Source organism: Phragmites australis, chromosome 2, assembly GCF_958298935.1.
Source record: "Phragmites australis chromosome 2, lpPhrAust1.1, whole genome shotgun sequence".
In the NCBI taxonomy this organism is placed as follows: Eukaryota; Viridiplantae; Streptophyta; class Magnoliopsida; order Poales; family Poaceae; genus Phragmites; species Phragmites australis.
In genome coordinates this window covers 5,498,128-5,514,044 of record NC_084922.1, presented here as the reverse complement: position 1 = coordinate 5,514,044, position 15,917 = coordinate 5,498,128, and the positions used below count along the sequence as shown (strand labels likewise).

The following is a 15,917-nucleotide window of genomic DNA, read 5'->3' as shown; positions in this document are numbered from 1 at the left end:
ATGGTTAGATTCTCGTCGTGAAGAGATTCTCGTTCCCTTCAGCGCTCCCAACGGTTTCCCTTCACGGTTCCCTTCACGACGAGATTCTCAGGGTCATTCCCTTCAGGACGGGATTCTCTCTCCTTCCCTTCGCAATTCCCTTCGAAGGAAAACTGTTGGAGATGAGGAGAAATAAAAAGAATGAGAACAGGAAAGGGAATCAAGAGAGAACGAAATGAAAGGAATATAGTTGGGGATAATCTAAGGCAAGTGTTTTGCCTTCCTCGCACGCACCCACCGCCGCAAGGATGCGGCGCGAGTGAAACGATCGCCTCTGGCCCTCAAGGGTCGTGCAGTGTGGTGTTGTGGCCGTGCGTGCGCAGCGATCACCCTGTTAGCATATTTTCAGCCATTGTATTATTGGTAGAATAATATCTCCTTTATTAGCCATAACTAGCTTTCATTAGCTTTGATTGGCCTTGATTGTAGCATTAGCCGTAGCATTGACCATGCATAGCCGGTTGGCTATTTATGTACATCATGTATGATTAATGGAAATTCATTGTGTGAATCTTTTCATACTTTCATGGTATCAGTAAGGCAATGATCCTAGAACCGCTGCCCATCTCCTTCCGCACCGGCATTCGTCCTTCTTCCAATCACCGCACCTCCTGCTGCTGCTCCACTGCCCGGCGCTCAGTGTCTTGCCGAGAGAATTCTATGGCTAGTTGCTACTGTTCTTTTTTAGAGCATAAGCAATTGCCAAACCACTAGCGAGGGCACCTGCCGCAAGGATAGCTGGAGAGCTCTTGGTTTGCACATACGACACTGCCCAACGGAACATGAAATGAGCTCCACAGCTGGCCTTAAACTTCTCTAGTGAGAAGTCCTGCACACATCGATTTGGGATGTTAATCTTGCTATTTTGAAAGTAACAATACTAACCTCTGTAAAAATACAGAAGAGTGGTATAATTATATACTGGGATTAAAAAACAGTGGTAACTGATGGATAGCGGTAGACAACTACTAGTCGAGACATGTTTTGATCTGTTTTTATGGACCTAGCTAGTCTGCATTCCTCTATATATGTTGTATGGTGTACACAATTCTAGATAATTACATAGAAATTTGAGATAGAATTGAGAGATGATGGTAACCATAACCGGTCAGAAACTACCAGCCAACAACTGAGATTCGGTAAAAATTTGAAATCCAATTTTTCCAACCCTAAAAATAGATACTTGGTGAAAAGGATAGCACCTATTTCAACGAGGGAAAGGAAGGCAAACGGATATTTTATCCAGCATTGCAGATCATCTAGAGTTGCCAGGATATACTTCATGGATTACAACGTTTGGTTTTCTTGATTGGGTTGTTCATTGTCATGTAAGAAATGCTAATACATCGAACAGAGAAGCCCAAAATTCAACTCAGAAAGCGAATTTGATGTTCCTTCTGCCATATATGACTATGCCAGGCTCCAAAAAAAACCATCACAACTTTGATTGTACATTTCTAAGGAGAAATCCTGCATGATGTTTAATCAAACTATGTAATCATCTCTATCAATAAATAATTAGTTCTAGAAAGAAGGTACATTTCAAACGAGGAAAGACATAACTTGATGGATTATCTAATGCAAGCTAACACAAACTTATAGTAGGGAAAATCCACATGCCATCCTACAGTGGATGATATTTTCCATTTTATACTTCTTTGTGATGGTACTGAGCTGATTTTCTCCAGTTACTAATACCTTGTACTATGATGGCAATATGTATATATTCATTCGAGCAACTTGCAAAAGTGATTCATGCATACTTTCAGGTTGTAAAGTATAATATAATGAAAGCTAACACAAACTTGTAGTAGGGCAAGACATATGTCATCCTCGCATTATATAATAAATTTATACCATTTGCGAAAGTGCAGCGCTGATTTTCTCCTATAACTCCTATTGGTAATGCCTTGTATTATTATGGCATTACGTGTACATTCTGTTGGGGGTCGTTATTAAGGACCCTCGACGACCCTTTGGCATTGGTCGTTATTAAGGACCCCCGACGACCCTTTGGCTTAGGCTATCTCCAGCAGCTATCTCAAATTTTCATCCTCAAAAACACTATTATAGCATCCCCTATCACTATTACAGTATTTTTTATTTTTTCATCTCCAACAACTACCCTATTTCCTACTTTATACTGCTCTTTTCCTCCCTCAAACCCACTGTTAGCCTCTGTGAACAGTATTGCTACAGTGTTGCGTCTGCTGCAGTAACCCGTCAAATTTAGAGCACCGTGCTCCTCTCCGTGGCACTGTAGCACTAGACAAGGGATCGGCTGGAGACGAATTTCCAGTGCTACAGTACTTTGCGGGTACTGTAGCACGGGATACCTCCGCTGCTAGGGATGCCCTTAACCAGCCCAACCTCCCAAAGACTCGACCTTCCAAAGCCTCTTCCTCCCGAAGCCCCGGCCTTCCAGAGTCCTGCCTCCCGAAGGCTCGGTCTCCCGAGGTCTCGGCCTCCCGAAGCCCCGGCCTTTCGGAGTCCTGCCTCCCAAAGGCTCAGTCTCTCGAAGCCTCGGCCTCCCGCTGCCCAGGCCGGCTTCCCGGAAGCTACTGGGTGAGTCATCAGGCCTCAAGAAAGATCTGCCAAAAGGAAAAAGCCGGTCGTACTTTGCCTGCGAGGAGGTGACCGGCATTAAATACCTAGGCTAGCGGACGTCGCTCTAACACCCTGGCATGATGAAGGCTGTCCTGACACCCCTGACAGTACGGCGCCGGACCGCAGTTGGCGACCGGCCTGCCCCCTTCAGGGGGCAGGCACCACGATAATTACCACGATGGATATTTATCTCCCCGATAGGATAGAAGATAATTATCCGGGATAAGACCCAGTAATTCGATCAGATCCCGGATATTTATACATTATGATAACTTGTACGCCAAGCTACGCACGGCCCTATAAATAGGAGGTCATGGCCCTCCAGGCAAGGGATGGGTAAGACAGCAAAAAAGACAAAGGTGAAAATACACCAAATCACGCTGTGATACTCTTCCCAAAGGATCCATTTTTCTACCATCAATACATTTGTGGTGTTCCTTCCTCTTAAACTTCGTCTTCAAACTTAAGTCTCCTCCTTAGAAGAAACTCTCGCCGTACTTACTAGGACAAGACGAACTCTTGCTCCAACACATTAAGCAACTTGCAACAAATGTGTCAGGCGTAGTTTAAGGTTGCAAATTGCTTGCCATCCACACCTATAGGCTAACAATTCAAGTAAACTCGAATAAGCAAGGAGAGTGCATGGGTAGTAGAAAATATGCATCAGAATTTATGCTCCTTCAAGATTTTGTGGCCTTATTTTGGAGAATCAACGCCACATAAGCCAACCCAAGTCTGGCCTGCTATAAGAAACTAATCATGTGGCTTGAGATCAACACATTCAAGTGCACACTGATTTATTTGACTAAATGCTCATCCCACAGCACTTTCCCTATACTCATATTAGATCAAGATCGTGCACAATTCTACAAGATCAAAGAGAACAGATCATCCAGAAATTTGATGTATTTGTGTTAGTCTATGTTTTAAGGCATTCAGAGGGAGAAAAACTCTCAAGGACTTTTTGGAAGAAGGGGATTGCTCTAGGAATCTTTAGGATTTCAGTTCAACTTTAATCTGAATCCTAAGGATTTTGATCCCAAACGGGCCCTCAAAATGGTTATATTTCAACCACTCACCTTGGGTAGTTTATTTTGGGAGTTCAGATGGTCAACATGAAGGCGAACATTGAAAGAAGCAGGAATCCACAACTTCCTGTCTACATCATTATAAGTCCTTGAAACTATTTCAAACAGAGTTTGGGCCCCATTCTCTATGGATTGCAGAATGGAGGCTTCTCTAGCCCTTCGATTCCTGAAAGCAGTAAACACAGACTAAATCAGAATGTCCACATCATCTCAAAAAAGGGACAAACTATCTGATGTAGGCAGAAAACAAAGAGTGTGTTGTAGTTTTGCATATGCGCTCAAGAGTTGGGAGTGCAAAAGGAAATGCATAACAAAAATGCTATAAAAAAATCACTTCATGTAGGGATAAGAAGGAAACAGACCACAAAGAATTGACCAGAAAATCCCAAAGTAAATCTCAATATTAGAACTGCAACATGTAGATAAAGTCTGCAGAAGTGATTAGTTTTTGTACCTGAGGTATCCACAAAGCATATGCTTAGGCCATAGGTTGATTCTTCCATGCATTGGAATTAACACATGTGGTGACAAGTCCAAGAATTTGTATGTGGTTTCGAAGTAGGCCTGCATATTTCAGATCAAACTTGGTTCTGGAGGCAAGAGCGCATCAGGGGAAAAAGGCGGCCGGGGGTAAGGGGTGGGGACTGGGGAGGGAGATTCAAACACATTGGTACTATAAAGTTACCTTCATGTTGCCACCAGACCTACTGTCTAAAGTTGCACTTCCATGCCTGGAAAATGGGAAAACAAACTTTTTTTAAGCAACCAGCTGCGCACACATAATGCATTGAAGTTTTTCACAGTACATAGTAGTGTACAAAAGTTGACTTGTACCACCTTGTTTTAAAAGATGAATATGCTCATTTTGATTCTTGTTTTGATCTGTACCATTTTACAATACCACTTCAGAGAACTACAAAGAAATGCAATATTTTCTTGCTACAACACTGGGAGATCAGTTAAATCCTTTACATCCTAAAGTTGTGTATTACACTAAGGCATATATTACTCTGCAAAATTCAGCACTTCCAAAATTTCAAAGGTTCATGTCATCTTTTCTATCAATTGGGCATGTACAAAATTATTTGCCATTGTGAATTTGTGATCTTCAAATGGAAGCTGTGACCATTGACATTGAGTCTTCACACTGGAAGATCATATAGCATCTACCTGTGCTAGAACTAACAAGCTGAAGAATACTTACCCTACACAGTGATCTCCAACAATTAGTGCATTGGTATTAACATGGAGGAGCCCCATATGACCATCTGTATGACCCTGGGATTCAAAAACAGAGAGGAATTAAAGAGGATCGAAAAAAGAATACACAGAATTGAAATCTACATGTGATGCACCGCTTTATTATTTATGAAATCAAATTAGTTCAACATATGCTTTGGACTCAAATGGAAAAAGTGAATTAAAGAATGCATTTGATTTGGTAGATGATTAAATTACATATGAAACAAAATTTACAGTGGTTTTCAAGAATATCTATTAATATTTGCTGTTAAGAATTCAATATGAAAAATAGCATGGTAAAAGACAAAACGTTTGCTAGCTACCAAGCAGTATACATGTATTACTGTCAACTGCTACAGATCCTTGAAATTCTGAATCATGAAATGGCCCTGTTATGGGCCTAATGGGTCGGCCCAACACAGAGGTGGCAGCCGCCAGGGTTAGGGCTGCCGCCTCCCTGCCCATGCCGCCAGGGGAGGGGCGGCTGGCTTAGGGTGCAGACGCACCCTCTCCCTCCCTATCCAAGCCGGCTTCGCCCGGCAAGTTATCTTATTATGATACCACCTCTGTTCTCTTTTACTTGTTGTTTAGGACATCGACATGGTCTCCAATATACCTATTTTAACATTACTTTTTATAATTATTTCTTACTGAAATATGTTAAATATATAATAATATAAAAGTATTTTCACGGCGAATCCACTCATATAGTTTGCATGTGTTGAATCCTAGCAATTTTATGTGTATTAATGGTCAAAGTTTTTGAAGTTTGACTGCAAGCATTCTAAAACGACATGTTTGAGAATGGAGGTAGTATTAGGGATAAGTTTTAGGAATGCCGGTTTGTATTAGGCAGGGTGGATTACATCCTTAGGTTTCGTTGGGTGTCAAGTAACTTGCCTCTCTACATAATGAGAGGAGTTGTGCCCATATGGGAAAAAGCCCTAGCGTCGCCGCCTCCTCTCCATGCGTCGATGTCACCTCTCCCACCTCCTTCACCTACAACCTCAGCCACCCCCCACCCCCGACACACACACAAAAAACAAATACTACACCTAACATGCCCTTAACTAGATAGGACCTTGCTAAGGCAAAAAAGTTGAGAAGTTCATAAACTTAATAATGATTGGACCAATCAAATGAACTATCTTGTGTTAACAGGAGGAAAAGTTTTTACCAATAAATACATTGGTAAAAAAAGATTGTTGGCATTTATGAGAACAATTATCCAAGCAAGATACTGACTTACAGGAGCAAAAACAACTTGTAGTTCTTGGTTGCCAATGCATATAGTCTCACCACCAGTTACCAATGTGTAGCCAACCGACCAATTTCCTATACAGCATGCACACTGAGATGAATAAAAGATGGGTGTGGATAATACAAATAATCTGACAACAGTACAGGACGCAAGGTAGCTAAAGTTAGTGAAATGATAGTGATTAAATTGATTATGCGACAGATTATGATACATCTGCTATCATTCAGGAAAACCAGAACTGGTATGAACTATAGCTGGTTTACCATTTCAATGTAGAAGAAACTATTCAAATGATTATCCAATTTCTAAGGACAACTTGTCTAAGGTTGTCCAGAAAGTATATTTTAATGGAAAAAGTCCACATAACAACCCTCAACTCTGAAACCGTCCAAAAGACAACCTACAACTGTGCCAATCGAAAGACAACCTACAACTGTGCCAATCCATTCACCTGGCCCCCTTGGACGATTTTCAGCATGGTTTCACAACACGTGGAGCCAAGATGGTATCCTTTTGCCATGTCTGCAGATGAGGAAATAACACGCCGACTGGAACCGTGGAAGGGAGAGAGCAGAGCAGAGTGCTGTGCGGCCGTGCTCACTTCAAAGCTTGCTTGCCGTTGGCCCGACAAGGAGATTCGCACGCAACAGCGGAACTCGGCGGACATGGCCAACACAGGCAAGGCTTCCTTCCATCGCAAGCATGGCATGGGACATGGCAGTGGACTATCATGGTGAAGAGGCGCGGGTCATGGCAATCACAGATGGCGGAAGGCTATAGACGCACCAAGACAGACACTCGGTCGACTCGTCATACACCATGCTGAGCGGTGTGGTCGTGAGCGAGGTGATGCGGAAGATCTCCTACTGCTTTGCTTGAAGGCCTCGAGCACGGCGTCCGTGGCCGCCATCTTATCACTGCTCGACTGCACGCGTCATAAGCATGACGCAGCTGACGAGCTCGAGGAGGAGAAGCTGGGAGTGTGGACTCATGTGACTTCTTGGCTTTAGCTTGAGAGCAGCAAGCCAACAAGAGAGAGATCAATAGTATGACATGTGGGACCGCTGCCACTAGGATGCCACATCATCGGAAACCACCCCAGTTTCGACCAAGGGTTGTAAAGTGGACAAATTTGAGGGAACAGTGAACGGTTTCAAAGTTCAGGGTTCTTTTCTAGACTAGGGTCATATTTGAGGGTTGATATATGGACTTTATCCTATTTTAATTGAGGTGCTAAATTTGTAGTTCGTTTGAGACCAACGAAGACATTTTCTTTACTTGCAAGATACCTATTCAGTTATTCAAGTATCATGCTTCCCAACTGATTTCAAAACTTTCAAAGGAGAAGATGGATATGTTTCCGCAAAGAAGATGGCAAGTTTTACAAAATTGACAAAAAGAAATGAATGGATGTAGGTCATCACCTTTCCCTATGCGATTCATAGTGTTTTGGTGTGTCAAAAGAACAGCATCAGTATTGCATCTCTGGACGACCGAAAGACCTACAATTGAACAAAATGAATTCAGTTTGTTTATCATGGACAAATACGCCTGATAGTAAAGAGCATAAACGGCACTATAACATAACTACATTTCTCCAGCACGATTCGACTCCCAGGTAAGATCTTAATTATCAGTATATTAGAATATCGAAAGACTAAAGAAATGCTAAATAAAACATTTCTAATCATACCCTCAATGTGATCATGGTGATGATGTGTAACAAGGACTAATAACTTTTTTGGAAGGGACTTGACAAGATCTGCAAGCTGAACATAATAAAGATGTAATTATTCAATCAAAAGGAAGAATCAGTACACACACAGTATTGTCTTGAAAAATTCGGTACCCTAAATAAGATAAGAGGAAGGCACTCCTCTGAAAATCTTCAACAATACACTACAATAATTAAAAGAAACAAGGCCAAGGTGGAAGATGCATTTCACAAGATAATTAAGTCAAAGATATTTCCTGTATCATTATACATTGATTTTTTAAGAACACAATTTGATGAATTTGATCTTACCTCTGCATGAACCTGAGAGCTGCATCCAGGATCTATGATCAGGGCATCCCCAGAAGTAACAAAATCAGAGCGTGTCGATCCACCAGCACCACTGGTTGCTCGTACTACCACAAGATTAGTTGTATGGAAAGGCTGTAATGTCTTACTCTTCATCGGTACAAGTGTTATTCCAGGTGGGTACTCCTATTGAACAATACATTTGAGGAACAGGGAACTATCTTACTATCTTGCATGATAGTTATCTCTGCATGAATTGAAGCAAGCAAAAAACGTAGATACCTGGGAGGGCAATGCTGGGGCAGCTGTGCGGTTTGATGATAGCTCCGACTTCAGAAGTCCAATATATGCATACGGCCCTATGCGATCACTACAGGGCTTCACTTCAGAAAGCAACCCCAACGCACACTCCTTGGACATCCATTTGTACGAATCTGCCATTTGCAAACACAGAATGGTAAAGCAAATTCCTCCTATACGAACACTGCGAAATTAAGCACTGGACCTTGTAAACCATCCAATTTTGACTCCAGTGACCCAATGATGAACACCGTGTTAACGCCAGCGTCCGGGCCAAATTCTGCTTCCTCCACATACTTGAGGAGCCTCCACTCCCCACGCATTCCATCCGGCAAGCCAAATTGATTGAAAATCTAACGAGAAGCCATCATTTAGAGCAGTTAAGTTCGTCAAATTTGATACGAACTCAGGCACCCACCCCACACTTACCACTCGAATCGAAGACCACTTCGAGAATTGAAGGCAGTTGGTAAGCAATTCTAGATACCAAGTGTAAAACTGGCACCAAACGAAAAAATCACTCGGCTGGTGAGTATGTCACCTGATCGAGCGCGGCGGACACGTCGAGGCGCGAGAGGTCGAGGCGGCCGGCGACGGAGTCCGCGCCGCGGATGGCCACCTCCGACCGGAGCTCCCCTGCGAGGGGCCCGAGGAGCGCGGACGGGAGGTCGTAGAGGTCGCTGTCGACGTACTGCCGGTACTCCTCCTCCTCGGGCGGGGCCGGTGGGGACGGCGGGGCCGGCTGCCGGACGACGAGGAACTCGCCGGTCGAGGGGAGCGTGATCGCCGCCGCCAGCCGGTAGGAGGGGCAACCCATCTTCTCCTCCTCCACACCGCGATGTTGAGAATTAGTTACTGGTTAGGACTTCGGACGGGGAGGGTACTTGAGGTCGTTGAGGGTGAGACGACAGACGAGCTGCCTCGCTTCATCCGGAAGGAGATCACGTGCCCGCTGACACGTGGATCAATGGTCCCGTGTAACCGGCTTCCGCTTCATCTGCGAGGCTGTATCCTACTCGCTGGCTAGTAAACACGACGATCTAGAGCCGCCAATGTAGGCACAGGTCGACATCGGCACGTGCAACAAGAACAACAAATTGACAGGCCCAGTAGGACACCCTCTCTGAGTCTGCGTCGGGTTCACCAGCCAGATGCTTCCGAAGAAGACCATCCGTTGCAGAAAATACTGTACCACCGGCGTCTCACTAACACGTTGAAAATACTGTGATCACATTTCGACGGCACTGAGAATGAGACATACCTCGCCGTTGAAAAGATGTTGCGAGGAGCAACAGACTGCACGAAGAACTCGAGAAAGATGGACTACCCTTCAGGGCAGAGGGTTCACTTTCGGATCGAGACATGACAGCATCAGCATTTGATGGTAATCAAATATACAGGTAGTTACTATCCGAAAATGGAATTTTATTTCGGGAGAACAAAGTTCATCTATACACTAGAAACGATTACATCTAAGAAGTAAAAAAGAAAATTTTACCTCCAGGAACATCATCACCGGGGTTCTTTGATTTCGACAAATGACAAGAATTCAAAAAAGCAGAGCAAACTTACTGCCCATCATGTCACCGACAGTTGGTAACCTTTGATGCTCACTTATTTCTGAAACTACATGAAACTAGAAACAGCGTCTCCAGGTCCAAGGATGTTTACTTGGATCTTTGGCTGCGGTCACCAACAAGGTTCAGCGGCATGACTACCACATCAACTTTCTTAACTTAGAGCCCGCTCAATCTCTTCAAGGGATCGCCCCTTGGTCTCGACCACATTTCCAGCTATGTAAAGAACAGCGAGAGCACACACAGATGCAAATCCCAAATACACGTTGCTAATACCAAACTTGTTGACGACACTCAAGAAGTACAGTCCAATAAAGAAGTTGGATACCTGCGAAGTGGAAAAACAGTTAAGGATTCACTGGTGTAGGTAGGTGAAGCCAAATAGCACAGCAGGTTAATCATCCTCACAGTATTGATCATCTTAGCAACTGAAATAGACTCCAGAAATTTGAATAAATGTAAGTGCAAGAGCTTAAAAAAAGTATATGTATTGACTAATATACAGTGAGAAATAGAACGTTTTCAAATGGGGCAGATGGGGGAAAAGCTGAAGTGTTTACATGTAACGCCTTCAAACCGAAAACCCATCTACCAAAGCAGTCAATATTAACTACAAGAAAACAACTTAGCATGCCCAAGCATCACTCTCCATCAATCTTATCCACCGGCATAACTACATTACCTTGTATTTTGCAAAATAGTAAATAATGTAACAGAGCGAAAAAAGAAAACAAGATATACTGCAATGAAGAAAACAAAATGTGATTGGTTGGGACTAAATATCTGCATGTGGTATATTAGTGCATATATGAACAGTTGACTCACCCAGTGCATGCATAGAGATAACGCGACAGCCTTGGCCCTTATTCTGGAGGCAAATATTTCAGGAAGGAGTAGTGCTGGAACAGGACCAGCTCCAAGAGCAAATGACAGCACATACCTGAATAAAGTTAGGTGTTAACAGTTCAACTTTATACAGACAACCAACAAATACAATCAGCAACAGCCAGACTTAAACGATAAACAACTTACAGAACAGTGCCAACAACAGCAAGAGTCCCAGAATAAGGTGCCAACGCTTTCCAGGAGAAGGACAAAGCTAAGAGTAACATTGAAGCAGCCTGCAAGGGAAAAAGGAAGCGAATATGTCAGAAATCCTCCATTTGCTGATTGAGTTTAAAACACAAGGTTCATTGTTGACAAGGGCACTACCATTCCAGAAAAGCTTGTTATCAGAAGGCTTTTCCTGCCTTGCTTGTCCATCAGAGAAGATGCAATCATGGTGCCTACATGTTATATATGCCCCATAAAAAAGGTTCGGAAATTAATGCTGGTATATTATTACTAAAAGTGAACTTACCAAAAACATTGGCTGCTCCAACAAGAGCACTTGCAGCAACATCAGATGCAATGCCTGCACTGCGGAACACAGATGTAGAGTAATATACAACAGCATTTATACCAGCAAGTTGTTGGAACAAAAACAGTGCCGCTCCCACACTCACAACTGCAATATGAAAAATATATCAGCATACATGTAGCATTTCCATCATAATTATCAATTATCATATGGGTGCTATCAAAAGAACAATACATTGACTACACAAGTTTTTAAGCTTATTCAGGATCAACTTAAGTAAGACTTGTGTGCACGGAATTGATGACAATGCCAACTTCCTCAAAAATATGCTCAGTTACCACGCACATCAGGAAATGTTCTAAGTTAACCCTGAGAATATTCTTTGGAGACATTAACTATGTAAATGTAAAAGCATAAAAACACATTAACATAATTATTTGCTTGATAATTAATGAAAGTTCATTTTTGTTTTCATATAGATATATAGGAATATAACAACATAGCCGGTCCCAAGCCCGGGTTAAGGAGGAGGGTTGTGATAGGCTTGGCGAGCCAACATAAAAAAAACTCAACCACTCTTATGGAGATGTCTTATAACTCCTCAGATTTTTAGTTGGATGAATGTGGTTTGGTGCATAACAATTGCTATCTTATATTCTTATATATGTATTTTTTTTCTGGTTGGTATTTTCCACCAAATTATTGACTTCATTAGATGTTGGATGATGTAAGCAATAGAATGATATTAAAAGAAAGTAACCAGGGGACATTTCATCATGCAATTGCGAGGGAACCAAATTTGCCAATTCTGAGACTGTCAAGACAAAACTACCTTTCCAATAGCGCTTGCTGAAAAGATCAAACCAGCCAGCATCTGACTCAGAAGAACTTTGGCCACTAGCTCTCAGATCATACATGACTTCAGTAACCTTTTCTTTTCCATACAGTCTTTTTACAGCTGATTCTGCTTGAGTAAGCTTTCCTTGCTGCAGTTAATGCCAGAAAAATAAATCTTGAGCATTGTGCCATAGCCTGATGGACAGAGTACGCAGTATGGTCAAAGAATTTACAAACAGAAACCTGGGATAGCCAACGAGGGCTTTCAGGCGAAAAAGCCATTCCTACAGCCAGCAAAATGGATGGAATTACTGCAATTCCAAACATTGTCCTCCACCTGATTAAATACAATTAGAAATGAGAAAAACATGAATATCATCCATATATCATACCAAATTTGTTGGCATATGCATATCTAGATCTCCCTTATATGCAAGATGGGTTGGGAAAACATGTTGATTGCTTTCATTGTCCTTAGAATTTTCACCATTGCTTTCAGAATCAAGAAGTAAAATGAAGCAGAAAAACAAATGAATGAGCAAACAGAAAACTCACCAGGCAGGATTTCCTGCCAAAGGCAACCCAGCTAACAAAGCTGTAAGAATTCCAATGCAGATAAAAAGTTGATTAACGGAGCCGAGTGTTCCACGGATTTCAGTTGGTGATATCTGCAAGGTGCAATAAGTTCATTTGTTGGAGATGTTTGTTAACACGGGCAGTAGCTCTTGAACAAAGATACAGTAATTGTAACATATCAGAACAGAAGTACTTTTTGAACAAAGCAACAGTCATTTCAACATATCACAACCTCAGATATGTAAAGGGGCACAAGAGCAGAAGAGATCCCAATGCCAATTCCAGCAAGCAATCGACCAATAATCATTGTGCGGACATCTTGAGCTGTTGCACTGCAAATGTTTGTGTGTTAGTTTCGCATAAGATAACAGTGTACACTTGGGACTATATAGCTCAAAACACACCTCAAGTATGCACCTACAGCAAGCGGGACAGCATCCAGGATAAATGTTCTTGTTCGGCCAAATTTATCAGCCAAAGATCCTCCAGTAAAAGAACCTACAGTTGCACCAGCCAGGGATGTGCTAACCACCCATCCTGAGTAACAAACAGATGTCTAGTGAAGCAAATGGCAAAAAGATATCTCACAGAACCATGCTTTTATTATCATTGAGTGATTCTAGTCATCTATCTGCTACTTTAGAAAACAACATGCTAGCTAGTTGTATTTTTTGGCAAAAAGAACATTAGCGCATAATGGATCCAAGTTTCATATATTCCTTTACAAACATTGAGAAAAAGACCATGCTAAAAGGTACTTACAACTACAATAAGGAAAGCATTTAAGCATGACTAAGTTGAGCCGGTAAAAAGTATGTGATACCTTGTAAGACAGCATTTTCAGCGATCCCAAGATCCTTTGCAAGATGTTCAAGCGCCCCATTGACCACACTGTAGCACATATATACTCATGAGATAGAACCACGCTATTATCTAACAGTTTTTGTGTTCAAAATAATACTGCAGAAAAGATGGAATTGTTTTACTCTAGCTTGTTATTCATTTCCATCAATTAAAATTCAGATTATATGTAAACTGTGTTTTATCCAGTAGTGATGAAAAATAATTATCTAGTAGCAAGCAACGATATACATACCCAAGATGGTAACCAAACAAAATAGCCCCCAAGCAAGCAACACCAACATATGGCAGAACATGTCCAGAAGATTTAGCATGAACCTTCTTCAATGGAACATCTTCAGGATCAACTGTATAAGATAGTAAAATGAGTCGAGAGATTAACAGGCAGTGTTAAACACCATTTGCAGTTTAAACTAGCAACAAACAAAGCCAAGAGCGCATGAACAACAGCTACAATATTGGAGGTGATATAGTAATCTACACATCCCCTTAAATTATGGATCAGGATTAGACAAAATACGTGGACATCTATCATTTCACAGCTTTTCTTTTTGCAGCAAGTTTTTCCCTCCACTTGCTCTGCTTGCTAATACGTGTCATAACCTGTGATATGGAATGTTCCATGCGTCCACATTTTACAAAGTCTTGATCTGTGCCAGGCAAAGTATTTTATTTTGAAGCTCAGACGGCACTATCACTGATGAGACATGCGCATAAATGTTGCCGCGCCTAGGGCAAAAGGGATTCAGCTCTGCGTCAACACTCCCACATGATTCATAGGGCGAAAGGGATTCAACTCTGCATCAACACTCCCACATGACTCAGAGCCTAACGACCATGCCACATCCACATATCCAGACGTCTCAAAACCTGAACCTAACAATAAGCACGTCAGGTCCCCAACCAACCACCTCCAGGACGATCACATCAGCTACTAGACAGTGGAAATACCTCACGTTTCCACGAATCCCCAATGCAATCCACAACAAAATTGCTGCGCTTAAAACATGCATTGCAGAATCCATCGAGCACCCCATCTAATCCCGATCGCCCCCACACAGAATCTAACAGTAACCAGTAGTTACAACCCCCCCCCCCCCCCCTTCTCTCTCTCTCTCTCTCTCTCTCTCTCTCTCTCTCTCTCTCTCTCTCTCCAGCCCCAGCCCCAGCCCCAACCAACCGCAAAGCAATCAACACATCCGCTCACGCGCCCGTGGTCCGAGACGCACCTGCAGCCGTGGCGCGCACGCGGCCGTAGCGCGGGCGGAAGAGCCCCTCGACGCCGCCGCGCAGGCTCGCCATCTCGAGGCCGGCGAGATCCGCAGCCCGCGACCTCACGCCCGCGCAGAACCCGCTGCCGGCCGACATCCGCACGCCGCTGGGACCGATCGCCTGCGACGACCTCCGATCACCGCACGACGAAGCGACGTACCCGCCGCCCTTCACAGCGCAGCGCATCATCTTTAACGGTAGCGCCTGCGCCTGTTACTGCTGTTGCACATCACCACCACCACGCCACAAAAAAAATTACGACCTCTCTAGTAAATAAATCATTTAGAAAAGGTAAAAAGAAGTCGTCGTAATTTGGCGTTGACTAGTGGAGACTGATAGCTTGCAGATTCAGAAAAAGACTTTACTAAATTCGAGAGCTCGCGCAGCAGCCATACCTTCGACTAGAAGCTGTTGAGTGGCGATGTCTCGATTCGCTTCTCGCGTGAGGCGTTTGCGGATTGGAAATGGGATTATAAGATGAGGGAGACGAACGAATGGGGGGGGGGGGGGGGGCGTCGCAAGATCCGATAGTTGCGAGGCAAGCAGCGGATGAGGATTTACACGTTCTTTTTTTTTTGGCACGGCCCGCGGGTACACCCACGCGATGCGAGGAGCCGAGGACTTGCCGTGCCGGCAACGACGTGTGCACCGGATAAGAAGCGTCGAAAGACGTTAACTGCATTTGTCAGTGGCGGTTCACCATCACGCTAGATTAGAAGACACAAGACACGGCTTCAAATGTTATATAGCCCGCACGCGGCGGACAAACCCGCGGCCGCACACCCCTCCATCATCCTTCAGCGTCCCGCACCTAGCACCGCTGCTCCGCATCATCTCCTCCTTCCCCGACCTCTCCCGCCCGCGAGCTCCTCCT

The 15,917-nt window shown here is 43.4% G+C and overlaps 2 protein-coding genes across 4 annotated transcripts; both read right to left on the bottom strand.

The window, feature by feature from the left end:
- Positions 1-389: 389 nt before the first annotated feature.
- LOC133895910 (uncharacterized) lies at positions 390-9,723 on the bottom strand. Of its 2 annotated transcripts, none has more exons than XM_062336438.1 (12): positions 9,102-9,723; positions 8,766-8,913; positions 8,543-8,694; positions 8,264-8,446; positions 7,931-8,006; positions 7,662-7,739; positions 6,226-6,311; positions 4,939-5,012; positions 4,420-4,465; positions 4,189-4,298; positions 3,726-3,900; positions 390-868 (listed from the first exon to the last, which is right to left on the bottom strand). In XM_062336438.1, exons 1-12 carry the CDS (start codon positions 9,375-9,377, stop codon positions 704-706), a joined length of 1,569 nt encoding a protein of 522 aa, XP_062192422.1. In that variant the 5' UTR covers positions 9,378-9,723; the 3' UTR covers positions 390-703. The 2 variants fall into 2 exon arrangements, with proteins under 2 accessions (XP_062192422.1, XP_062192430.1); XM_062336446.1 differs by lacking the exon at positions 390-868 and adding an exon at positions 1,135-1,509 and having other exon boundaries at positions 9,102-9,719.
- A 241-nt stretch (positions 9,724-9,964) lies between these two features.
- On the bottom strand, positions 9,965-15,615 carry LOC133895894 (plastidic glucose transporter 4-like). 2 transcript variants are annotated; one of them, XM_062336421.1, is made up of 14 exons: positions 15,439-15,615; positions 15,001-15,259; positions 14,007-14,118; positions 13,734-13,801; positions 13,315-13,447; positions 13,143-13,242; positions 12,890-13,002; positions 12,578-12,671; positions 12,330-12,483; positions 11,498-11,644; positions 11,350-11,423; positions 11,170-11,258; positions 10,963-11,077; positions 9,965-10,465 (listed from the first exon to the last, which is right to left on the bottom strand). In XM_062336421.1, exons 2-14 carry the CDS (start codon positions 15,230-15,232, stop codon positions 10,292-10,294), a joined length of 1,605 nt encoding a protein of 534 aa, XP_062192405.1. In that variant the 5' UTR covers positions 15,233-15,259; positions 15,439-15,615; the 3' UTR covers positions 9,965-10,291. The 2 variants fall into 2 exon arrangements, with proteins under 2 accessions (XP_062192405.1, XP_062192412.1); XM_062336428.1 differs by having other exon boundaries at positions 15,001-15,262; positions 15,439-15,564.
- Positions 15,616-15,917: the final 302 nt, after the last annotated feature.